The sequence below is a fragment of the Acipenser ruthenus genome, chromosome 22 (genome assembly GCF_902713425.1).
Source record: "Acipenser ruthenus chromosome 22, fAciRut3.2 maternal haplotype, whole genome shotgun sequence".
Lineage (NCBI taxonomy): Eukaryota > Metazoa > Chordata > Actinopteri > Acipenseriformes > Acipenseridae > Acipenser > Acipenser ruthenus.
Window position 1 is genome coordinate 15,990,895 of NC_081210.1, and position 21,192 is coordinate 16,012,086.

Sequence of the window (21,192 nt, forward strand, 5' to 3'; positions counted from 1 at the left end):
TTGTAATCCCTATTTATTTATTTTTTAACAGTAAAATGGATATCACTCTTCCAAACTGACTGCTCAACCAAACACACCACAAGAAAGCAGAAACAGGGCTCCTATCTACTGCATAAAATTATTATTATTATTATTTATTTCTTAGCAGACGCCCTTATCCAGGGCGACTTACAATCGTAAGCAAAAACATTTCAAGCGTTACAATACAAGTAATACAATAAGAGCAAGCAATACAATAACTTTTGTTCAAGTAAAGTACAAGTTTGACAAACCACAATTCAATAATACAGCAGGTAATAGTGATAGTTACATCAGGATATGATTAAATAGTGATAGTTACATCAGGATGTGAGTAAATACAAAGTACTACAGGTTAAAAACTTGGCAGATTACAGTATTCTGAAGTACAGGATTAAATGCAGTAAAATAGGGGCTGATAAGAGCAAAATAAAGCACATTTACATGAAGGGTGATAGTGTCCCAGGATACAAACAGAGGAGTTCTACAGGTGCTCTTTGAAGAGGTGAGTCTGAAGGAGGCGCCGGAATGTGGTCAGGGACTGGGCAGTCCTGACATCTGTAGGAAGGTCATTCCACCACTGCGGAGCAAGGGTGGAGAAGGAGCGGGCTTTGGAGGCAGGGGAGCGTAGCGGTGGTAGAGCTAGTCTTCTAGTGCAGGCGGAGCAGAGAGGTCGAGTGGGGGTGTAGGGAGAGATGAGGGTCTGGAGGTAGCTGGGTGCAGTCTGGTCAAGGCATCTGTAGGCTAGTACAAGAGTCTTGAACTGGATGCGAGCGGTGATCGGGAGCCAGTGGAGCGAGCGGAGTAGTGGAGTAGCGTGGGCGAAGCGAGGCAGAGAGAACACCAGGCGGGCAGCAGAGTTCTGGATGAGCTGGAGCGGACGGGTGGCGGACGCAGGGAGGCCAGCCAGGAGGGAGTTGCAGTAGTCTAGGCGGGAGAGTACCAGGGCCTGGACCAGGAGCTGGGTAGCATAGTTGGTGAGGAAGGGTCGGATTCTTCGGATGTTGCTCAGGAAGAATCTGCAAGTGCGTGCCAGAGTGGAGATGTGCTGGGAATAAGAGAGGCAGGGGTCCAGGGTGACTCCAAGGTTCTTAGCTGAGGAAGAGGGAGAGAGTGTGGTAGATTCCAGAGGAACAGAGATGGAGAGATCAGAGGAGGGGGAGGAGGAGGGAAAGAAAAGGAGGTCAGATTTAGAGAGGTTGAGTTTGAGGTGATGCGAGTGCATCCAGGAGGAAATAGCAGACAGACAGGTAGAGATACGGGAGGAGATGGTGGAGTCAGAGGTGGGGAAGGAGAGGAAAATCTGAGCATCATCAGCATAGAAATGGTATGAGAAACCATAGGATGCGATGAGGGGGCCCAGGGAGCGGGTGTAGAGAGAGAACAGGAGAGGACCCAAGACTGACCCTTGGGGGACTCCAGTTAAGAGAGGGTGAGGTGTGGAGGTTGCTCCACGCCAGGTTACCTGGTAAGTGCGGTTGGAGAGGTAGGAGGAGAACCAGGCCAGAGCAGTGCCAGAGATAGTTAAACACAGCCCTCCTAGATTCATTTTTTCTTTATTATTCCTGACATTTCAATAATACAAATTAAATCTATACAAACGAGTATGTGACCATGACTGCACATTTTAAATTAGAGCTATTACATTATACAGAGCTATTATACACAGGAAATCCAAATAAACAGTTCAATGAAACTGGGATAAGTGGTTGTACCAAACATGACTGAGTGGTGACATCAGGCCAGAAACAGACACTACACACACACACAAGCAGGAACTTGTGTGCAAAGCGCACTGCTGCATTGTTTTTATTAAACAAAGCAAAAATAAATAAAATATTTAAACACAAAACAACTGCTCACAGAGCAAAATAAATATTTAAACAACAACAAAATCACAAATACCTCGGTCAGGCTGGGCAATCGCCTTCACTGATCCTATACTTTTGTATTTAAGTTTCGTTTTGTCCTCCTCTCTCGCTCCCGTTCTCTCCTCCAGAACACCCACCTCGAAACAGGGAGAGCTGCAGGGTTTTATACTGGTGACCATCTCCCGATTAGCAACAAATTAATCAATTCATTACATCGGGCGATGGTCACCTTCTACACAAGGTTTTGTGTGATAGGGCTTCCCCATCCCTGCTGCCAAACAATAAACATACAAAAAGAACGGCATGTTTTTAAAAATAACCAGGAAATACATTCAAATCATACTAATACAATAAACCATTACCTTTAACTACACACACAAAACAATACATTAAATTACCTGTTCTTAATAAACATACACAATTATTTTCTCTTAAATAATAATAAACACAATACATCTAAATCAGCAGGGCTTTGCCCTGCCCCCTTTCATAGGTGCAGGGCTTTCCTACTGCCCTGCCACAGTGGTATTTAGGACATAAATATCATTAAGTAAGCAAATGAGGTAACATATATAAAATGACTCATTTTCAATGTGCTAAATAACGCTAATACCAAGTTTAAATTCACAATTGGATAAGCAGGTTCCAGATATATGGAACACTATATAGAGAAATATACATACGACTGCCTCCATTATACCATACATTTCGATTTACATATTGTTGAGGATGATGAAGAGGGCTGCACAGAATGTATCGAAGCGTGTTATCTATAGCCCCTTTCACACTGGCGCCTCTACCCAGTGTACCCTTGTGTGGCAATGTCCCCCGCCCCTGTGTGCATGTGTGTGTTATATGTTGTATGTTGCGTGTGGTGTGTTAAATGTTGGTGTATAGTCATTGGTACACGGGATATAAACGGGTCTGTGTAACACGAGTATTTAAAATGTAGAATTGTATTTAGGCACGGGATTGCACATCACTGCAGGTGCATTTAAAGTAATTTAATATGCGAGCACGAGGTTGCACATAATTAATTCACGTGCTGGGATTCAAGTGAATAATTAATTAGTAATTGAATCCCAGCACAACAGTATATATAGATGCACGTTTGACTCACTCGGGGTTGGATGTTCGTGAGTGGAGAACAGGAGAGAGAGAGAGAGGAGAAAGTAAGAAAGAAAGAAAGAAAGTAAGAAAGAAACGTTTGTTTTGCTTCACTCACCGTTTGTCTGTCTGTTTACTGTTTTAGTCCGTTTTTGTTCGTCTATTTATTTTGGCCTCAAGTGCCGTGTCCTGTTTTTGTGTTCTGTTTAAACCTTTTATTTTGTTAATAAACGCTGAGTGCTACCATTTGCACTCAGCTTCTCATCACCACCGTCTGTCTGTGTATTCCTTTCTGGTCTGACGCCACCCACTCCAGCCGTCTTTGTGACACGTGGTGTCCTGCGTGGGATAACAGCACCTCCATGTGTCAGACCAGGAGAGGGTTTTTTGGAGGAAAAAAAAAAGGCAATGGCAGAAGACGCCATCAAGCTACGGGACTGGATCCTGGAAAATGCTGGGCTGGAGGCCCAGTCTATGCCAGTAGCCATCCGGATCCTGTGGTTGATGGACAGGGAGCGATGGGAGGCCTATGAGAGGGAACACACCCCAAACACCTTGGAGGAAGGTATGGAGTTGGTCCTCAGCTACCTGGAGGCAGCTATAACCACAACAGCAGCCCAGGTAGCAGGTCCACCAGCAGTGGAGTACCTGCTGTCCCCATCACCACCAGCAGAGGAAGAATGCCTGCTGTCCCAGTCTCCACCAGCAGAGGAAGAATGCCTGCTGGTTTTGCCTCCACAGCCCTAGCGGGAGGAGCCAGAGCATCCACAGCCCAAGCGGGAGGAGCCAGAGCGTCCACAGCCCAAGCGGGAGGAGCCAGAGCGTCCACAGCCCAAGTGGGAGGAGCCTGAGCATCCACAGCCCAAGCGGGAGGAGCCAGAGCGTCCACAGCCCAAGCGCGAGGAGCCTGAGTGTCCACAGCCTGAGTGGGAGGAGCCCGAACGTCCTACGCCTGAGTGGGAGGAGCCCGAACATCCTACGCCTGAGTGGGGGGAGCCCAAACGTCCACAGCCCAAAAGGGAGGAGTCGGTGCATCCACAGCCCAAAAGGGAGGAGTCGGTGAGTCCACAGCCCAAAGGGAGGGAAGTCGGGGCTTCCATAGCCCTAGGACCCAAGCTGCCAGCAGAGGAAGAATGCCTGCTGGTTCCACCTCCACCAGCAGAGGAAGAATGCCTGCTGTCCCCATGTCCACCAGCAGAGGGAAAATGCCTGCTGTCCCCATCTCCACCAGCAGAGGGAAAATGCCTGCTGTCCCCATCTCCACCAGCAGAGGAAGAATGCCTGCTGGTTTCCCCTTCAGAGGCAGAGCCGCACCAGTCCCCTGCAAGAAAGGCAGAGCCGCACCAGTCTCCTGCAAGAGAGGCAGAGCCACACCAATCCCCTGCAAGAGAGGCAGAGCAGCACCAGTCCCCTGCAAAAGGGGAGACTACACGCTGCTCCCACCTCCGTCGCCAGGAGACTACACGCTGCTCCCACCTCCATCGCCAGGAGACTACATGCTGCTCCCACCTTCACTGGCAGGAGCAGAGCAACCGGAGCTGCCTCTGCCTCCGCCACCTTCACCAGCAGGAGCAGAGCAGCAGGATCTGCCTCTACCTCCGCCACCTTCACCGGCAAGAGCAGAGCAGCAGGAGCTGCCTCTACCTCTGCCACCTCCACCGCCAGGATCACAGCAGCAGGAGCTGCCTCTGCCTCCATCACCATCAGGAGGAGAGGAGCAGGAGCTGCCTCTCCCTTCACCAAAAGGACCAGGACTAGATGCTGGCGGTCCTCAGCAGCCCTTGCATAGGCTGCTGAGGGAAGCACGGGGAAGAACTGCCCGGCCGCAGAGGCCGAGAAGAGGGCCAAGACCCGCACCTCAGCTTGTCCTGACTCCCTGCCTCGCTTCGCCCAAGGATGCCTGCCTCGCTTCGCCCAAGGATGCCTGCCACGCTTCGCCCAAGGATGCCTGTCTGGCATCGCCTGGGGCTGCCTGTCGCACTGCATCGCCTGGGGTTGCCAGCTGCTTCGCATCACCTGGGGTTGCCAGCCGCTCCGCATCACCTGGGGACTACACGCTGCTCCCACCTCCATCGCCAGGAGACTACATGCTGCTCCCACCTTCACTGGCAGGAGCAGAGCAACCGGAGCTGCCTCTGCCTCCGCCACCTTCACCAGCAGGAGCAGAGCAGCAGGATCTGCCTCTACCTCCGCCACCTTCACCGGCAAGAGCAGAGCAGCAGGAGCTGCCTCTACCTCTGCCACCTCCACCGCCAGGATCACAGCAGCAGGAGCTGCCTCTGCCTCCATCACCATCAGGAGGAGAGGAGCAGGAGCTGCCTCTCCCTTCACCAAAAGGACCAGGACTAGATGCTGGCGGTCCTCAGCAGCCCTTGCATAGGCTGCTGAGGGAAGCACGGGGAAGAACTGCCCGGCCGCAGAGGCCGAGAAGAGGGCCAAGACCCGCACCTCAGCTTGTCCTGACTCCCTGCCTCGCTTCGCCCAAGGATGCCTGCCTCGCTTCGCCCAAGGATGCCTGTCTGGCATCGCCTGGGGCTGCCTGTCGCACTGCATCGCCTGGGGTTGCCAGCTGCTTCGCATCACCTGGGGTTGCCAGCCGCTCCGCATCACCTGGGGTTGCCAGCCGCTCCGCATCGCCTGGGGCTGCCTGTTGCTCCGCATCGCAGCAGGAAGTACTGTGGCCGGAACCCCACCAAGGGGAGCTGCCGGCCACGAAGAAGGTGGGGGAGGTCAGGAGACCTGCTCCCACTGCAGCAGTTTTGCTGCCGGAGATCGTGGGGGAGGTCAGGAGACCTGCTTCCACTGCAGCAGTTTCGCTGCCGGAGATCGTGGGGGAGGTCCGGAGACCTGCTCCCACTGCAGCAGTTTCGCTGCCGGAGATCGTGGGGGAGGTCCGGAGACCTGCTCCCACTGCAGCTTCTTCGCTGCCGGAAGTACTGTGGTTGGAGCCCCACCAAGGGGAGCTACCGGCTATGAAGAAAGGGGGAGAGGTCAGGAGACCAGCATCCCCCGCAGCAATTTCGCTGCAGGAGTGGACCAGCATGCTGTCAGCCGTGCCACTACCGGCAGGGGTGCTGACAGCATGGCCAGCCATGGGTCCACTGAAGCCTCCCTTCCCAGCCCGAGACTTTGTCCTGGACTGCTGGGTTTTTAAGGGGGGAGGTGGCCGTTGAGGCAATGTGCCCCGCCCCTGTGTGCATGTGTGTGTTATATGTTGTATGTTGCGTGTGGTGTGTTAAATGTTGGTGTATAGTCACTGGTACACGGGATATAAACGGGTCTGTGTAACATGAGTATTTAAAATGTATAATTGTATTTAGGCACGGGATTGCACATCACTGCACGTGCATTTAAAGTAATTTAATATGCGAGCACGAGGTTGCACATAATTAATTCACGTGCTGGGATTCAAGTGAATAATTAATTAGTAATTGAATCCCAGCACAACAGTATATATAGATGCACGTTTGACTCACTCGGGGTTGGGTGTTCGTGAGTGGAGAACGGGAGAGAGAGAGAGAGGAGAAAGTAAGAAAGAAAGAAAGAAAGTAAGAAAGAAACGTTTGTTTTGCTTCACTCACCGTTCGTCTGTCTGTTTACTGTTTTAGTCCGTTTTTGTTCGTCTATTTATTTTGGCCTCAAGTGCCGTGTCCTGTTTTTGTGTTCTGTTTAAACCTTTTATTTTGTTAATAAACGCTGAGTGCTACCATTTGCACTCAGCTTCTCATCACCACCGTCTGTCTGTGTATTCCTTTCTGGTCTGACGCCACCCACTCCAGCCGTCTTTGTGACACCTTCTCATACATCAGGATGTGGGTCGACGCGTTTTGAAACGGGTTGAACGAGACAAACTGCATGATGGGTGTTCGTAAGCAGACAAAGTAACAAATAGCTATGTCTGCGTGAAGGTTTCTGTTTATTCTGTTTGTTATTTCTGATTGAGACACACCATGAGCCAGATTGCAGCAGGGATGAAGAAACATTTGCTCTGATCAACATTTGGGCCTGAACTGATGAAAGGGTGGTCATGTGAACGTTGCTGCTTCTGGCGCATTGTGTGGTCATGTGAACGTTGCTGCTTCTGGCGCATTGTGTGGTCATGTGAACATTGCTGTTTCTGCACATTGCGTGGTCATGTGAACGTTGCTGCTTCTGGTGCACTGTGTGGTCATGTGAACGTTGCTGCTTCTGGCGCATTGTGTGGTCATGTGAACGTTGCTGCTTCTGGCGCATTGTGTGGTCATGTGAATGTTGCTGCTTCCGGCACATTGTGTGGTCATGTGAACGTTGCTGCTTCTGGCGCATTGTGTGGTCATGTGAATGGTGCTGCTTCTGGCGCATTGCGTGGTCATGTTAACGTTGCTGCTTCTGGCGCATTGTGTGGTCATGTGAACGTTGCTGTTTCTGCACATTGCGTGGTCATGTGAACGTTGCTGCTTCTGGCGCATTGTGTGGTCATGTGAACGTTGCTGCTTCTGCACATTGCGTGATCATGTGAACGTTGCTGCTTCTGGCACATTGCTTGGTCATGTGAACGTTGCTACTTCTGGCACATTGCGTGGTCATGTGAATGTTGCTGCTTCTGGCACATTGTGTGGTCATGTGAACGTTGCTGCTTCTGGCACATTGTGTGGTCATGTGAACGTTGCTACTTCTGGCGCATTGCTTGGTCATGTGAATGTTGCTGCTTCCGGCACATTGTGTGGTCATGTGAACGTTGCTGCTTCTGGCGCATTGTGTGGTCATGTGAATGTTGCTGCTTCTGGCGCATTGCGTGGTCATGTGAACGTTGCTGCTTCTGGCGCATTGTGTGGTCATGTGAACGTTGCTGCTTCTGCACATTGCATGGTCATGTGAACGTTGCTGCTTCTGGCGCATTGTGTGGTCATGTGAATGTTGCTGCTTCTGCACATTGCGTGGTCATGTGAACGTTGCTTCTTCTGGCGCATTGTGTGGTCATGTGAATGTTGCTGCTTCTGGCGCATTGCGTGGCCATGTGAACGTTGCTGCTTCTGGCGCATTGTGTGGTCATGTGAACGTTGCTGCTTCTGCACATTGCATGGTCATGTGGACGTTGCTGCTTCTGGCGCATTGTGTGGTCATGTGAATGTTGCTGCTTCTGCACATTGCGTGGTCATGTGAACGTTGCTGCTTCTGGCGCATTGTGTGGTAATGTGAACTGCTTCTGGAGCATTGTGTGGTCATGTGAACGTTGCTTCTTCTGGCGCATTGTGTGGTCATGTGAACGTTGCTGCTTCTGGCACATTGCGTGGTCATGTGAATGTTCCTACTTCTGCGCATTGTGTGGTCATGTGAACGTTCCTACTTCTGCGCATTGTGTGGTCATGTGAACGTTGCAAAAAAAAACAGTTCTGTGCCGATGTATATGTTGCCAGAGCACAGCTGAGATGAAAGCAGGAGAAGACGTAACTAGAACTACAGCTATGGCCAAATGTTTTTCATCACCCTATAGAATTAACTACATTTTGCTTCATAAAGTTGAATGAAACCTTCAGAATAATGTTACGTTAACATATTGAATTACACACCACTTTGTAGTTTTCCATATACGTAATGAAAAACTGCCAAAAATTAAAAAAATATAACATTTTGAAATCTAACATCCCCTCCTCAAAAAACCTCGACCCCACCTCCCTCCAGAGCTACCGTCCTGTCTCCCTCCTACCCTTCCTCTCCAAAACCCTCGAGCGGACTGTACACCGCCAGCTCTCTGCTTTCCTGTCCAACCACTCTCTGCTTGACCCTCTCCAATCTGGCTTCCGCTCTGCCCACTCCACTGAAACCGCCCTCCTGTCTGTCACCAACTCACTTAAGTGTGCCCGAACTGCCTCTCTCTCCTCTGTCCTAATTCTCCTCGACTTCTCTGCTGCCTTTGACACTGTTGATCACTCTATTCTACTATCATCTCTTGCTGACCTGGGGATCTCTGGCACTGCTCTGGCCTGGTTCTCCTCCTACCTCTCCAACCGCACTTACCAGGTAACCTGGCGTGGAGCAACCTCCACACCTCACCCTCTCTTAACTGGAGTCCCCCAAGGGTCAGTCTTGGGTCCTCTCCTGTTCTCTCTCTACACCTGCTCCCTGGGCCCCCTCATCACATCCTATGGTTTCTCATACCATTTCTATGCTGATGATGCTCAGATTTTCCTCTCCTTCCCCACCTCTGACTCCACCATCTCCTCCCGTATCTCTACCTGTCTGTCTGCTATTTCCTCCTGGATGCACTCGCATCACCTCAAACTCAACCTCTCTAAATCTGACCTCCTTTTCTTTCCCTCCTCCTCCCCCTCCTCTGATCTCTCTATCTCTGTTCCTCTGGAATCTACCACACTCTCTCCCTCTTCCTCAGCTAAGAACCTTGGAGTCACCCTGGACCCCTGCCTCTCTTATTCCCAGCACATCTCCACTCTGGCACACACTTGCAGATTCTTCCTGAGCAACATCCGAAGAATCCGACCCTTCCTCACCAACTATGCTACCCAGGTCCTGGTCCAGGCCCTGGTACTCTCCCGCCTAGACTACTGCAACTCCCTCCTGGCTGGCCTCCCTGCGTCCGCCACCCGTCCGCTCCAGCTCATCCAGAACTCTGCTGCCCGCCTGGTGTTCTCTCTGCCTCGCTTTGCCCATGCTACTCCACTACTCCGCTCGCTCCACTGGCTCCCGATCACCGCTCGCATCCAGTTCAAGACTCTTGTACTAGCCTACAGATGCCTTGACCAGACTGCACCCAGCTACCTCCAGACCCTCATCTCTCCCTACACCCCCACTCGACCTCTCCGCTCCGCCTGCACTAGAAGACTGGCTCTACCTCCGCTACGCTCCCCTGCCTCCAGAGCCCGCTCCTTCTCCACCCTTGCTCCGCAGTGGTGGAATGACCTTCCTACAGATGTCAGGACTGCCCAGTCCCTGACCACATTCCGGCGCCTCCTTAAGACTCGCCTCTTCAAACAGCACCTGTAGAACTCCTCTGTTTGAATCCTGGGACACTATCACCCTTCATGTAAATGTGCTTTATTTTGCTCTTATCAGCCCCTATTTTACTGCATTTAATCCTGTACTTCAGAATACTGTAATCTGCCAAGTTTTTAACCTGTAGTACTTTGTATTTAATCACATCCTGATGTAACTATCACTATTTAATCACATCCTGATGTAACTATCACTATTATCTGCTGTATTATTGAATTGTGGTTTGTCACACTTGTACTTTGCTTGAACAAAAGTTATGGTATTTCTTGCTCTTATTGTATTACTTGTATTGTAACACTTGAAATGCATTTGCTTACGATTGTAAGTCGCCCTGGATAAGAGCGTCTGCTAAGAAATTAATAATAATAATAATAATAATAATAATAATAATAATAATAATAATAATAATAATAATAATAATAATATGGCTTTCTTTAACCTAAAGCAGTACCAGATATCATGTTTTAAAATAAAAATACACGTTTCCTGTAACAGCTGAGACAGATACGTATAACAAATGGAAATGAACAACAAATCAGAGGGATAGCTGTGTTTAAGTGAATGCTAGCTACAGGCATGCCTACACCTCTAACCCTGTAATGGAGTTGCGTACCCCAGCTGGGTAATGACCCAGTAAATGCATGTTCCAATCCCCAGGTTGAGAGCGTTGGTTGAAATTGCAACAGGGTATCTCTCGTTTTATCTATCTTTCTACAGACAGGTAATAACAGGGTCTCCTAAAACCCCTGTGATCTGGTGGGCTCACTCCCCTGCATTCCACAGTAGTGTTGATGGCTTCCCTGAGGCTAATTTCTTTAGGGTTATAGTTGTACTGCAATGAAGACAGTCGCTGTAATGACCATCTCCTGCACACGTCCAGAACGGTTTAATTCATGAAGCTAAAGATAGTTCAAGGTTAATGCCTACACCACCTGCTTTTTTCATAGACTGTGGCTAATTTAAATTAACAATCTTCTACTGCTCATTTTCTATTGGTTATACTACACACGAGAAACACACTTTTATGTTTACAGCTGAAGAAGAGCTTTTGTCTGAAATATCCGTAAATATATATATTTAACCATTTAAACCTTTAGTATACAAAAAAACAAAACAAAAAACGTTTCACGTTTGTAAAATGCAGTTATTTAGAATTATATATATATATATATATATATATATATATATATATATATATATATATATATATATATATTATTTGTATAGGCTGTAAATCCTATACATATTTTCATGGACAGCAAGTCCCCGGAGCAGTAAGTCACATCTCCGTATCTCCCATCTCGATCTTGTGGTAGGTTACATCCCGTGGTATAATGCTCTGTTTGCTGCTACGTTGATGTGATCAAGAGATATTTACTGCCCTAGCCACACTTACCTGATTGCATTACTCCTACGTTCAAGCGCCTTACCAACATCCCGGATCCACGGTACTTCGTATTGAAGCAACACTAGGGTGAGAAGGCGAGGAACCGGAGCGCGGTTCTGATTGGGAAGCTGCACTATACCGAACGAGGAGCTTATTGGGGGATGGGATAAGTGTGGACTCAGAGGCTCTGATTATATTGCATGGATGGTTAAGGAGAAAAGAGAGCTGCTGCACTAAAAACCGGCTGTTTCTTTTTGGGTGAGTACAGATATTAAATCAAATACGGGTGTGGTGTCTGGGTTATACAATGATAAAGTCAGGACAAATTATTTTCGAGGTTTTCTGTATAAAATATATTTTTAAAATATGCTGTATATTATTCGCTGCCTCTCGCTATATACGGTTTTGTAGTATTACACGCTATTGGTATTGTATGGTGAAAGCAATAAGCAGTTAAGTTTAGCATTTCTCTTAAATGATGCGCATGCATTATTGAAGGAGTTGTACATGAGGAGGTGTTGTGCATTTTGTTTACAATGTGACCTTTATTGTTTGTTTATGTTTATTAATATATTTATGCATCACATACACCTTGTTATTACGTTGAGATTAAATATAAATGGCGACTAAATTCGTTCTTTTCTTATTAGGGGATCTTTATAAAACAATGATATATGTGACTGTGTTTTGGTTTATAATGTGTTTCTGCTGCTTAATAAAACACAGCTGTATGAGCAGATCAATTCAGCTCTGGCAGTCTGTCTCCCAATCATACCGTCGTCATGGTGACAGCACTATGCGGTTGAAGTACGGCTGCGTTTCGTCTGTAGAAGGGAACAGTTGATCAGTGTTGTTGTTTCTCCTGTTTTTGTAATTTATATTGCGTGTATGACTCGACTACTTCTGGGAACAGGTGCAGAGGCAGCATGGTACACCGTAACAAAAAGCTGAGGATGTTCAGTCCTCCTAGTTTCTTAATTATAATATTTAAATGTCTAGCTTATTTCCCTGGGGTACTCATCAAGACAGAGGCTGTCAAGGAACATACAATAACGGTAGTACAAGACTGCCAGCTATTTCAAATAACATGCCTTCAAAGCATACAATAGCGAACGTATGTAACAGTAACGGGAATTGCTAATATTGCTGCCAGACAGCTAGACAGCCCTGTTTAGGGAGAAAGGCGTTTTTAAAAATAGAGCAGACCAGAAAATATTCAGGCTTGGTCTACCAGATGTTCTTTTTTTTTTTTTTGCAAGTAAACTGTAATGTTGGTGATTATGTTTATCATAAGAGAAGAATGAGGAGATATTTAAATATGAGAGCTAGTGCTTATAATACAATAATGTTTAATTGCACAATCTTTTTACAAAGTTTGACCTTGAAGAAAAAAATGTGACTCAGTGAAATGATTAACGATACAGCTTTTAACTGCTAGGCAAGGTTTTTAAAACAGTGGCAGTGGTTAAATGCACAGACAGAGAAGTGAGGTGTCTGCAGAATCACTGATTAGAGATATAGTAACTATGGGGACCGTTCCTTGATTTGCCATACAAATAGTTCAGCATGGAAGATAAGAAAGCAAAGCAGGAAAGAAACCATGCACATGCAGTGCACCACCTCCAGCGAAGGTACTGTAGAGACTCGAGAGGTACTGTAGAGACTGTAGAGACTGTAGAGGTACTGTAGAGACTGTGGAGACTCGAGAGGTACCGCAGAGACTGTAGAAACTCAAGAGGTACTGTAGAGACTGTACAGACTGGAGAGGTACTGCAGAGACTGTACAGACTGGAGAGCTACTGTAGAGACAATGCAGACTGGAGAGGTACTGTAGAGACTGTAGAGACTGTAGAGGTACTGTAGAGACTATAGAGACTCGAGAGGTACCGTAGAGACTGTGCAGACTGGAGAGGTACTGTAGAGACTGTAGAAACTGGAGAGGTACTGTAGAGACTGTGCAGACTGGAGAGGTACTGTAGAGACTGTAGAGGTACTGTAGAGACTGTGGAGACTCGAGAGGTACTATAGAGACTGCAGACTGGAGAGGTACTGTAGAGACTGTAGAAACTCGAGAGGTACTGTAGAGACTGTGCAGACTGGAGAGGTACTGTAGAGACTGTAGAAACTCAAGAGGTACTGTAGAGACTGTACAGACTCGAGAGGTACTGTAAAGACTGTATAGACTGGAGAGGTACTGTAGAGACTGTGCAGACTGGAGAGGTACTGTAGAGACTGTGCAGACTGAAGAGATACTGTAGAGACTGTGCAGACTCGAGAGATACTGTAGAGACTGTGCAGACTCAAGAGGTACTATAGAGACTGTGCAGACTCGAGAGGTATTGTAGAGACTGTGCAGACTGGATAGGTACTGTAGAGACTGGAGAGGTACTGTAGAGACTGTGCAGACTGGAGAGGTACTGTAGTGACTGTGCAGACTGGAGAGAGAGGTACTGTAGAGACTGTGCAGACTGGATAGGTACTGTAGAGACTGGAGAGGTACTGTAGAGATTGTGCAGACTGGAGAGGTACTGTAGAGACTGTGCAGACTGGAGATGTACTGTAGAGACTGTGCAGACTGGAGAGGTACTGTAGAGACTGTAGAAACTCAAGAGGTACTGTAGAGACTGTACAGACTCGAGAGGTACTGTAAAGACTGTATAGACTGGAGAGGTACTGTAGAGACTGTGCAGACTGGAGAGGTACTGTAGAGACTGTGCAGACTGGAGAGGTACTGTAGAGACTGTGCAGACTGGAGAGGTACTGTAGAGACTGTGCAGACTGGAGAGGTACTGTAGACACAGTGCAGACTGAAGAGATACTGTAGATACTGTGCAGACTCGAGAGGTACTATAGAGACTGTGCAGACTCGAGAGGTACTGTAGAGACTGTGCAGATTGGATAGGTACTGTAGAGGTACTGTAGAGACTGTGCAGACTGGAGAGGTACTGTAGAGACTGGAGAGGTACTGTAGAGACTGTGCAGACTGGAGAGGCACTGTAGAGACTGTAGAAGTACTGTAGAGACTGTGCAGACTGGATAGGTACTGTAGAGACTGGAGAGGTACTGTAGAGATTGTGCAGACTGGAGAGGTACTGTAGAGACTGGAGAGGTACTGTAGAGACTGTGCAGACTGGAGACGTACTGTAGAGACTGGAGAGGTACTGTAGAGATTGTGCAGACTGGAGAGGTACTGTAGAGACTGGAGAGGTACTGTAGAGACTGTGCAGACTGGAGAGGTACTGTAGAGACTGGAGAGGTACTGTAGAGACTGTGCAGACTGGAGACGTACTGTAGAGACTGGAGAGGTACTGTAGAGATTGTGCAGACTGGAGAGGTACTGTAGAGACTGGAGAGGTACTGTAGAGACTGTGCAGACTGGAGAGGTACTGAAGAGACTGTGCAGACTGGAGAGGTAATATACAAAGACATTTTTAAATATATTAATTCTAATTGAAATTTTGTATTTTTACCTCAGATGATCCATTGATATTCACATTGAGGTACTGCAGTATCACACATCCATGCATGGTCACATGGCTTGATGTAGAATGAAAGTCAGCCAGTATGTAAGTAACATCCATCGCTCACTGGGATGGAAATAAAAAAAGAAAGCTATCATTATCATGAAAAGGTAGATCACCATGACCGATCTCCATAGTATACCCATGTAAAATGCAACGTGACATATTTCTTTCCTTCTGTCATTCTTTCTCTTTTCCCGTTTGTCTTTCTTTCTTTCACAATTCAGAAGATTTTCCCAATTGGGGTCTTATTAAAAAATAAATCATTCTTGACCTAGAAGGCTGTATATGAATAGAAATATCAAAACATAATGAGCTATGCCTCTTTCCATATAAATGCACACTGTGGCATGTAGAGGGGTTTGTCCTTTGTTTTGGGCTGCACTGCTGTAGTACAGGTCTTACTGCGGAGTGCTTTGATGTATCGAATAGAAAAATTAATATTGGCACAAGTTATCCATTGTAATTTATTTGATGACAAATTACTGATGTTTACTTCCTGTTTTCTAATAATGTGTGGTTACAAGTACAGAGCGTCCACAAGACATCTTCCTTTGTCTGGTTGTAAAGTCAATGAAGCCCCCACTTCACTGCAGATATACATGGGTCATTGTATGTACCATCAGTAATTAAATAACTGTTTTTAAGGCACATAATTGTAACATACTAAAATATAGTCCCCTGTCAGACCTCAAAATGACTCATTTATATAAAATCCTGTTCATCTTGTTATGCCACAAGTGTGTCTCTGGAATACAATCTAAAATAGATTACAGAATATTGTAAAATATCTCCACCCACTCGGGTTCGTTGCCCCTTTAAAAATAGACCCAGCACACAGAAATGGATTTTAAGCGCTGGTGCGCTATTTTTAATAAACACAAAAATCAAACAAAACACACAAAATAAACACCTAGCTCTGTACGAGCACTACCTAACACACAGGAACACCCTGGCTAACACGGGACAGCTACGCTGTTTCCCCGTCCTTACAAAACACACTGGTTTTATACAGCACTTACTTTTTAGCTCATAACTGCCAGGAAGCAGCGCACACCTTTCTGCCTCCTTCTCCTCAGCAGCCTTGAGCAGACTAGCTGCCTCTCTTAAATACCCTGCACCTGGTTTTAATTTAACAATAGCTACCAGGTGCAGGGGATAATTAATAATAAAACAATTAACAAATCAATGAAACAATAAACCAAAACAATTAAACTAAACAAATGTGCATTCCACACATGTTTTCCACTCAGGGAGGCTTTAACCCCCTCCTGCTTTGTTACAATATATAATATTAGTGGCAGACATTTCAGAATAGCTTAACATTTTATTGTGAGATGATGGAGGAAAGGTTTTGAAATAGTTTAGGTCAATGTGATGTGAATTGTGAAGTTTCTTAACTTGCATCTTGTATATTGATTCCTGGAACAGATGAAATGGTTCAAATGTATTCATTCTGCACAGCTGGTACAGAAACGTTTCTCGTACTGCTGCGGCCCATCTGCTGAACAGTCCATTAACATGAGAACTTATTGCAAGAGCCAGGCTGCAACACTGGAGCAGACAGACATCCTTATTCTACTCAACTCAGTCAGTTATCAGAGATAGTTAATTACATACATACACCCCGTGTAGCCATTCACTGTTTCAAATCACACGGTGAAGAAACATACTGCACAATAATTATGAAATGTCATTTTTGCAAATTGTAACCTGCAGAGGTCCTTATGTATACACCACTGTAACACCACTGTATTGGATACCACTGTAACACCACTTTATTGGACACAACTGTATTGTACACCACTGTATAGGACACCACTGTAACACCACTGTATTGGACACCACTGTAACACCACTGTATTGTACACCACTGTATAGGACACCACTGTAACACCACTGTATTGTACACCACTGTAACACCACTGTATTGGACACCACTGTAACACCACTGTATTGGACACCACTGTCACACCACTGTATTGGACACCACTGTATTGGACACCACTGTATTGTACACCACTGTATTGGACACCACTGCAACACCACTGTATTGTACACCACTGTAACACCACTGTATTGGACACCACTGTAACACCACTGTATTGGACACCACTGTAACACCACTGTATTGGACACCACTGCAAGGAGTTCCTAAAATGTTTTCAGTGTATGATATGAATGTATGATAAATGTTTGGTGAAGATTGGTGCAAAATCAAGGCAGTTTCCACTATGTAGTTCGACAGACAGACAGACGGACAGATGGACACATTTTTTGAACGACGACCCTAAAAAAGTCTCATGGTTTCTGTTTTTTTCTATACAGGGCACTGACGGCCTAAATATTATTTTTTTTTTTTTTGTGGGAGTTATTAGACTGTCATACTGTGCAGTGCTCAGAGATTAGGGAAAAATACATTGCTGAGGTTTTGGTTTATCTTTACAGGGAAAGGATGTACAGGTTTTAGTTAGCCTTTCTGTCTGTGAAGCACGAGTGAGGCTAGGTATCTCTAAAACATGAATATCTTTCACTAGCCTTATGTGTGTTATGAAAACAGTGTGAAATATTAAACATGAACTCCAATATAAATTACTTATTATTCCCTGTATGGTTACAGTACACCCTCGCTATAACATCCTTCATTATAACGAACCTTCGGCTATAACGAACTGGCCCCTGGACCCCAAATAAAAAAAACAAAAAAAGATAATATATTGTAACGTATGTGAGGTGTAGAAGTGGAGGAACGCTTGGAGAAGGAGGGTCTGTGTTTCACATCGGTCGAACAGCCTATAGCCGACAGACATGGACCACAGGAGCTGCTGGTGACTGGCCGTGGAGTGGGACGAGGCGGGACTAACTGGGGCTAAAGACCAGTGATAGGGGGAGTGTTTGTTGTTATTGTGAAATGATTGAAGCGAATAAACAGAGACAGAATAGTTCCACCCTGAGATTTCTTTAAAAAAGAAATTAGTTTTAGCGGCTAGGTCGTGGCCCACAGCGACCTGTTAATTGTTAGTTAACAATTGGCAGATTGTCTTTGATCACGTATTAGTGTAATAAGATCGAGTTTGGCTCTGAATCGACTGAAGGCTCATTCTTATGCGTTAAGGATTTTTGTTACAATATACACCACACTGTCAACATCACGGTCTGTACGCACAGGATCATGCCACCTCTGCAGTGAAGTCAACTCTTTTGTCTTAATAAGAAGCTTGCGCTATGTAACTGCGTCTGAAACGAAAATCATTTTATGTTGCAACAAAAAATGAAAGCTATATTGATCGTTTGAAAAAAGTAGTAACGCAGGCATATCTGTCGTGAATATAGGTTGTCAATTAAGCACTTGTTTTTTGTCTTGTTCAGCAACCATGCGGCAAAGCAAAATTGATTTAAAAAAGAAAGAAAAAAACAATGAAAACTAAATATTGAGGATCTAGTTAACTTTTCATGTCGGGTTGATTTGGAATAAAAACTCAGTTTGGGGTTCTTGCATGTTGGATTGAGATTTGGTGCGCTGTGAAACGATTCATGTCAGATTGATTTTGAATAAAAGTTCAGCTTTAATTCGGGATTTGTGCTTTTTTTGTACAGCATTTTAATTATTTAACGAAAGCAAAAGCAGAATACTGTATACATGAAACGAACAGGTACGTGTAATTCTATTTGAACAGCACCCACTCGATATATCACAGGTGTCGGGGTCCAACATAAATCCGCTGTATATCGAGAGACCCATAGAAAAACAAATAAATACTGTACAACCACTCCCTCGCTTTATCGGCGGCGTCAGGGTCCAGTATAAATCCTCTACGCCAGGGGTTCTCAAACTGGGGTCCGCGGACCCCTGGGGGTCCTTAGAGACTGCCCAGGGGGTCCGCAAAATATTAGGGGGGAAAAAATATCACCGCACGTATGCAATGCCTACCGGAACAGACGCATATAATCATAATTACTTAGTGGTGCATGTACAGAAACATAGTACAGTAAGAGTCACTAACATTTAGGACAGTAGTACCCCAGACACCACTGGGGAGACAGAATGGGATTTTAATGTTGCCCTTAACTGAAATAAAGTAACGTGTAAATTAAGCATTACACCTGCGTAACTCCGTACACAGCAATAATAATAATTAAAATGATTAAATGTTTTTTTCATTCATGTTTTTTTTTGTAGTGTCAACTGTCGCTTTTTACATTCTATTAATAACTAATATTGCCCTAATAATTTGCACTCCCGATCAAATCAAAAAAATTAAATCAGCAAGATTAATTTAACTTTTCATATTAACAAAGGCGTAATACTTACAGATAAAAAACATACTGCAGTTTAAAGGCAACTTTAAAATGTTCTCAAATCTCGCCGGTTAATATGAAAACTATGGTGAGCCTACTAATAAGTGTCAAATGCAGAAATGCCTACGACAAGAGCTCAGTGACGTCAGTCTGAGACGTATTTGGCGGGTGGAAGTGAAAGATATTATTAGTGAGAGAGAAAATAAATAGTGAGTGAGCAAACATTAAGAAAAATGGATAAGTATTTAAAACGTCCATGTACTGCTAGTTGTGCTGAAGGCAGTGACAACGCTGAGTCCAGTAAAAAGCAAAAGAAGAGAAAGTTTGATGACAGTTACATTGATTTGGGTTTTATGGAATTCAGTGATGGGCGGCCGCAATGCGTTGTATGCTTACAAATTCTGTCAAATGAAGCAATGAAACCTGCAAAGCTGAAACGACATCTTACTACAAGGCACCCAGAATACAAAGATAAATCCACAGACTTTTTTAAAAGAAAGAAAGAAGAATACAATCAACAGAAAACTAAAATGACAAACATAACAACGGTTCCAGAAAAGGCTCTGAAAGCATCCTTCTTAACAGCGCTTCGGATTGCAAAGAGTAAAAAGGCCCATACTATTGGAGAAGAACTGATTCTTCCAGCTGCTGTAGAAATGTGCGAAGTGATGGTTAGCGAAGATGCAGCGAAGAAACTGAAGGCCATACCACTTTCTAACGACACAGTAAGTAGGAGAATCGAAGAGCTTTCAAGTGATTTGAAATGTCAGCTCACCGAAAGGCTACGTACGTGTGAGCAGTTTGCAATTCAGCTTGATGAGACAACAGATATTGGTAATGCAGCACAGTTGTTAGTTTATGTTCGTTATGTTTGGTTGGGGGAAATTATGGAAGATTTTCTTTTTTGTCAGGAGTTACCAGAACGTACAACAGGTGAAGACATTTTCAAGTTATTGGATGATTTCATGAAAGCTGAATCTCTAAACTGGGAGAAGTGTGTTGCTGTTTGTACAGACGGCGCGGCCGCTATGACAGGCAACAGGAATGGTGTTGTAGCAAGAATACGAGCTATAAACCCAAATGTAATTGTAACACACTGTATGCTGCATCGCCAGGCCCTTGCATCAAAGAAAATGGAACCTGAATTACATGCTGTTCTAAATGCAGTTGTGACAGTTGTGAATTTTGTAAAGTCCAGGCCTTTGAATTCACGGCTGTTTTCAAAGTTGTGTTCCGAAATGGGTGCTGAATATGATAAATTATTGTTTCACACGGAGGTGCGTTGGTTATCTCGCGGCAGAGTGTTGGAACGTGTTTTCGAACTTCGCAAAGAACTGCTGGGCTTTCTTTCTGTGCATAATCCTACACTTGCCACAAACTTTTCTGACACGCTATGGATCACGAAGCTTGCATACCTTGCAGATATGTTTAACTTGTTGAATGCCCTGAACCTGTCCACACAAGGGGGCAATATAACCATACTTGAGGTGAGTGACAAGATTGCATCATTTATGAAGAAACTAGACATTTGGAAAACAAGAGTGAGCAATGGAATCTCCGATATGTTTCCGCAAATGACAGAATTCCTGGATACGAACAGCATGACAGTAGACTGTGCGAGAGACACTATCGTTGCTCACCTTTCAACTTTGGCAGAGTACTTTGGAGTTTACTTTAAAAATTTAAACATGGAGGAATACGATTGGGTTCGAGATCCATTTTCAACTTTTGCTAAGTCAACCTGTCGCTTGAGTGGAAAAGCAGAACAAGAGCTGGTCGAACTCTCCTGTGACCGCACGCTGAAAATTAAGTTTCAGGAACAAGCCCCTTACCAGTTTTGGCCAACTGTTGCAGTGGAGTACCCAGTCTTAGTAAAAGAAGCCATGAAAGTGCTGCTACCTTTCCCAACAACATATATATGTGAAGCATCGTTCTCTGCTTTGGCAGCTATGAAGACAAAGCTCAGGTCCCGACTAGAAGTGGAAAATGATTTGCGAGT

General features: G+C 45.4%; 2 protein-coding genes across 3 annotated transcripts in view; one reads left to right on the top strand and one right to left on the bottom strand.

Annotated features, from left to right (window-relative positions):
- Window positions 1-201: 201 nt before the first annotated feature.
- LOC131699414 (uncharacterized) lies at window positions 202-2,500 on the bottom strand. Its single transcript, XM_058996027.1, has 2 exons — window positions 1,924-2,500; window positions 202-1,113 (listed from the first exon to the last, which is right to left on the bottom strand). The coding sequence occupies exons 1-2, from the start codon at window positions 2,066-2,068 to the stop codon at window positions 503-505; spliced, it is 756 nt and encodes a 251-aa protein (XP_058852010.1). The 5' UTR covers window positions 2,069-2,500; the 3' UTR covers window positions 202-502.
- Window positions 2,501-11,263: 8,763 nt separating this feature from the next.
- The window catches only part of LOC117431585 (PH and SEC7 domain-containing protein 2-like), a 214,679-nt gene continuing 204,750 nt past the window's right edge, over window positions 11,264-21,192 (top strand). Inside the window, exon 1 of one of the 2 annotated variants that reach the window (XM_034927050.2) lies at window positions 11,264-11,631. The gene's annotated coding sequence lies outside the window, so the exon portion shown is untranslated. Of the gene's footprint in view, window positions 11,632-14,694; window positions 14,940-21,192 lie in introns of those variants that run through there. The other variant, XM_058996025.1, reaches the window with a different exon arrangement.

Excerpts from the sequence above, each read along its gene's own strand:
- LOC131699414 (XM_058996027.1), bottom strand. The coding sequence starts at position 2,068 with ATGGTCACCAGTATAAAACCCTGCAGCTCTCCCTGTTTCGAGGTGGGT. Across the intron at positions 1,114-1,923 it reads GATTGCCCAGCCTGACCGAG|CTAAGAACCTTGGAGTCACC; the intron begins GTATTTGTGATT and ends CCTCTTCCTCAG.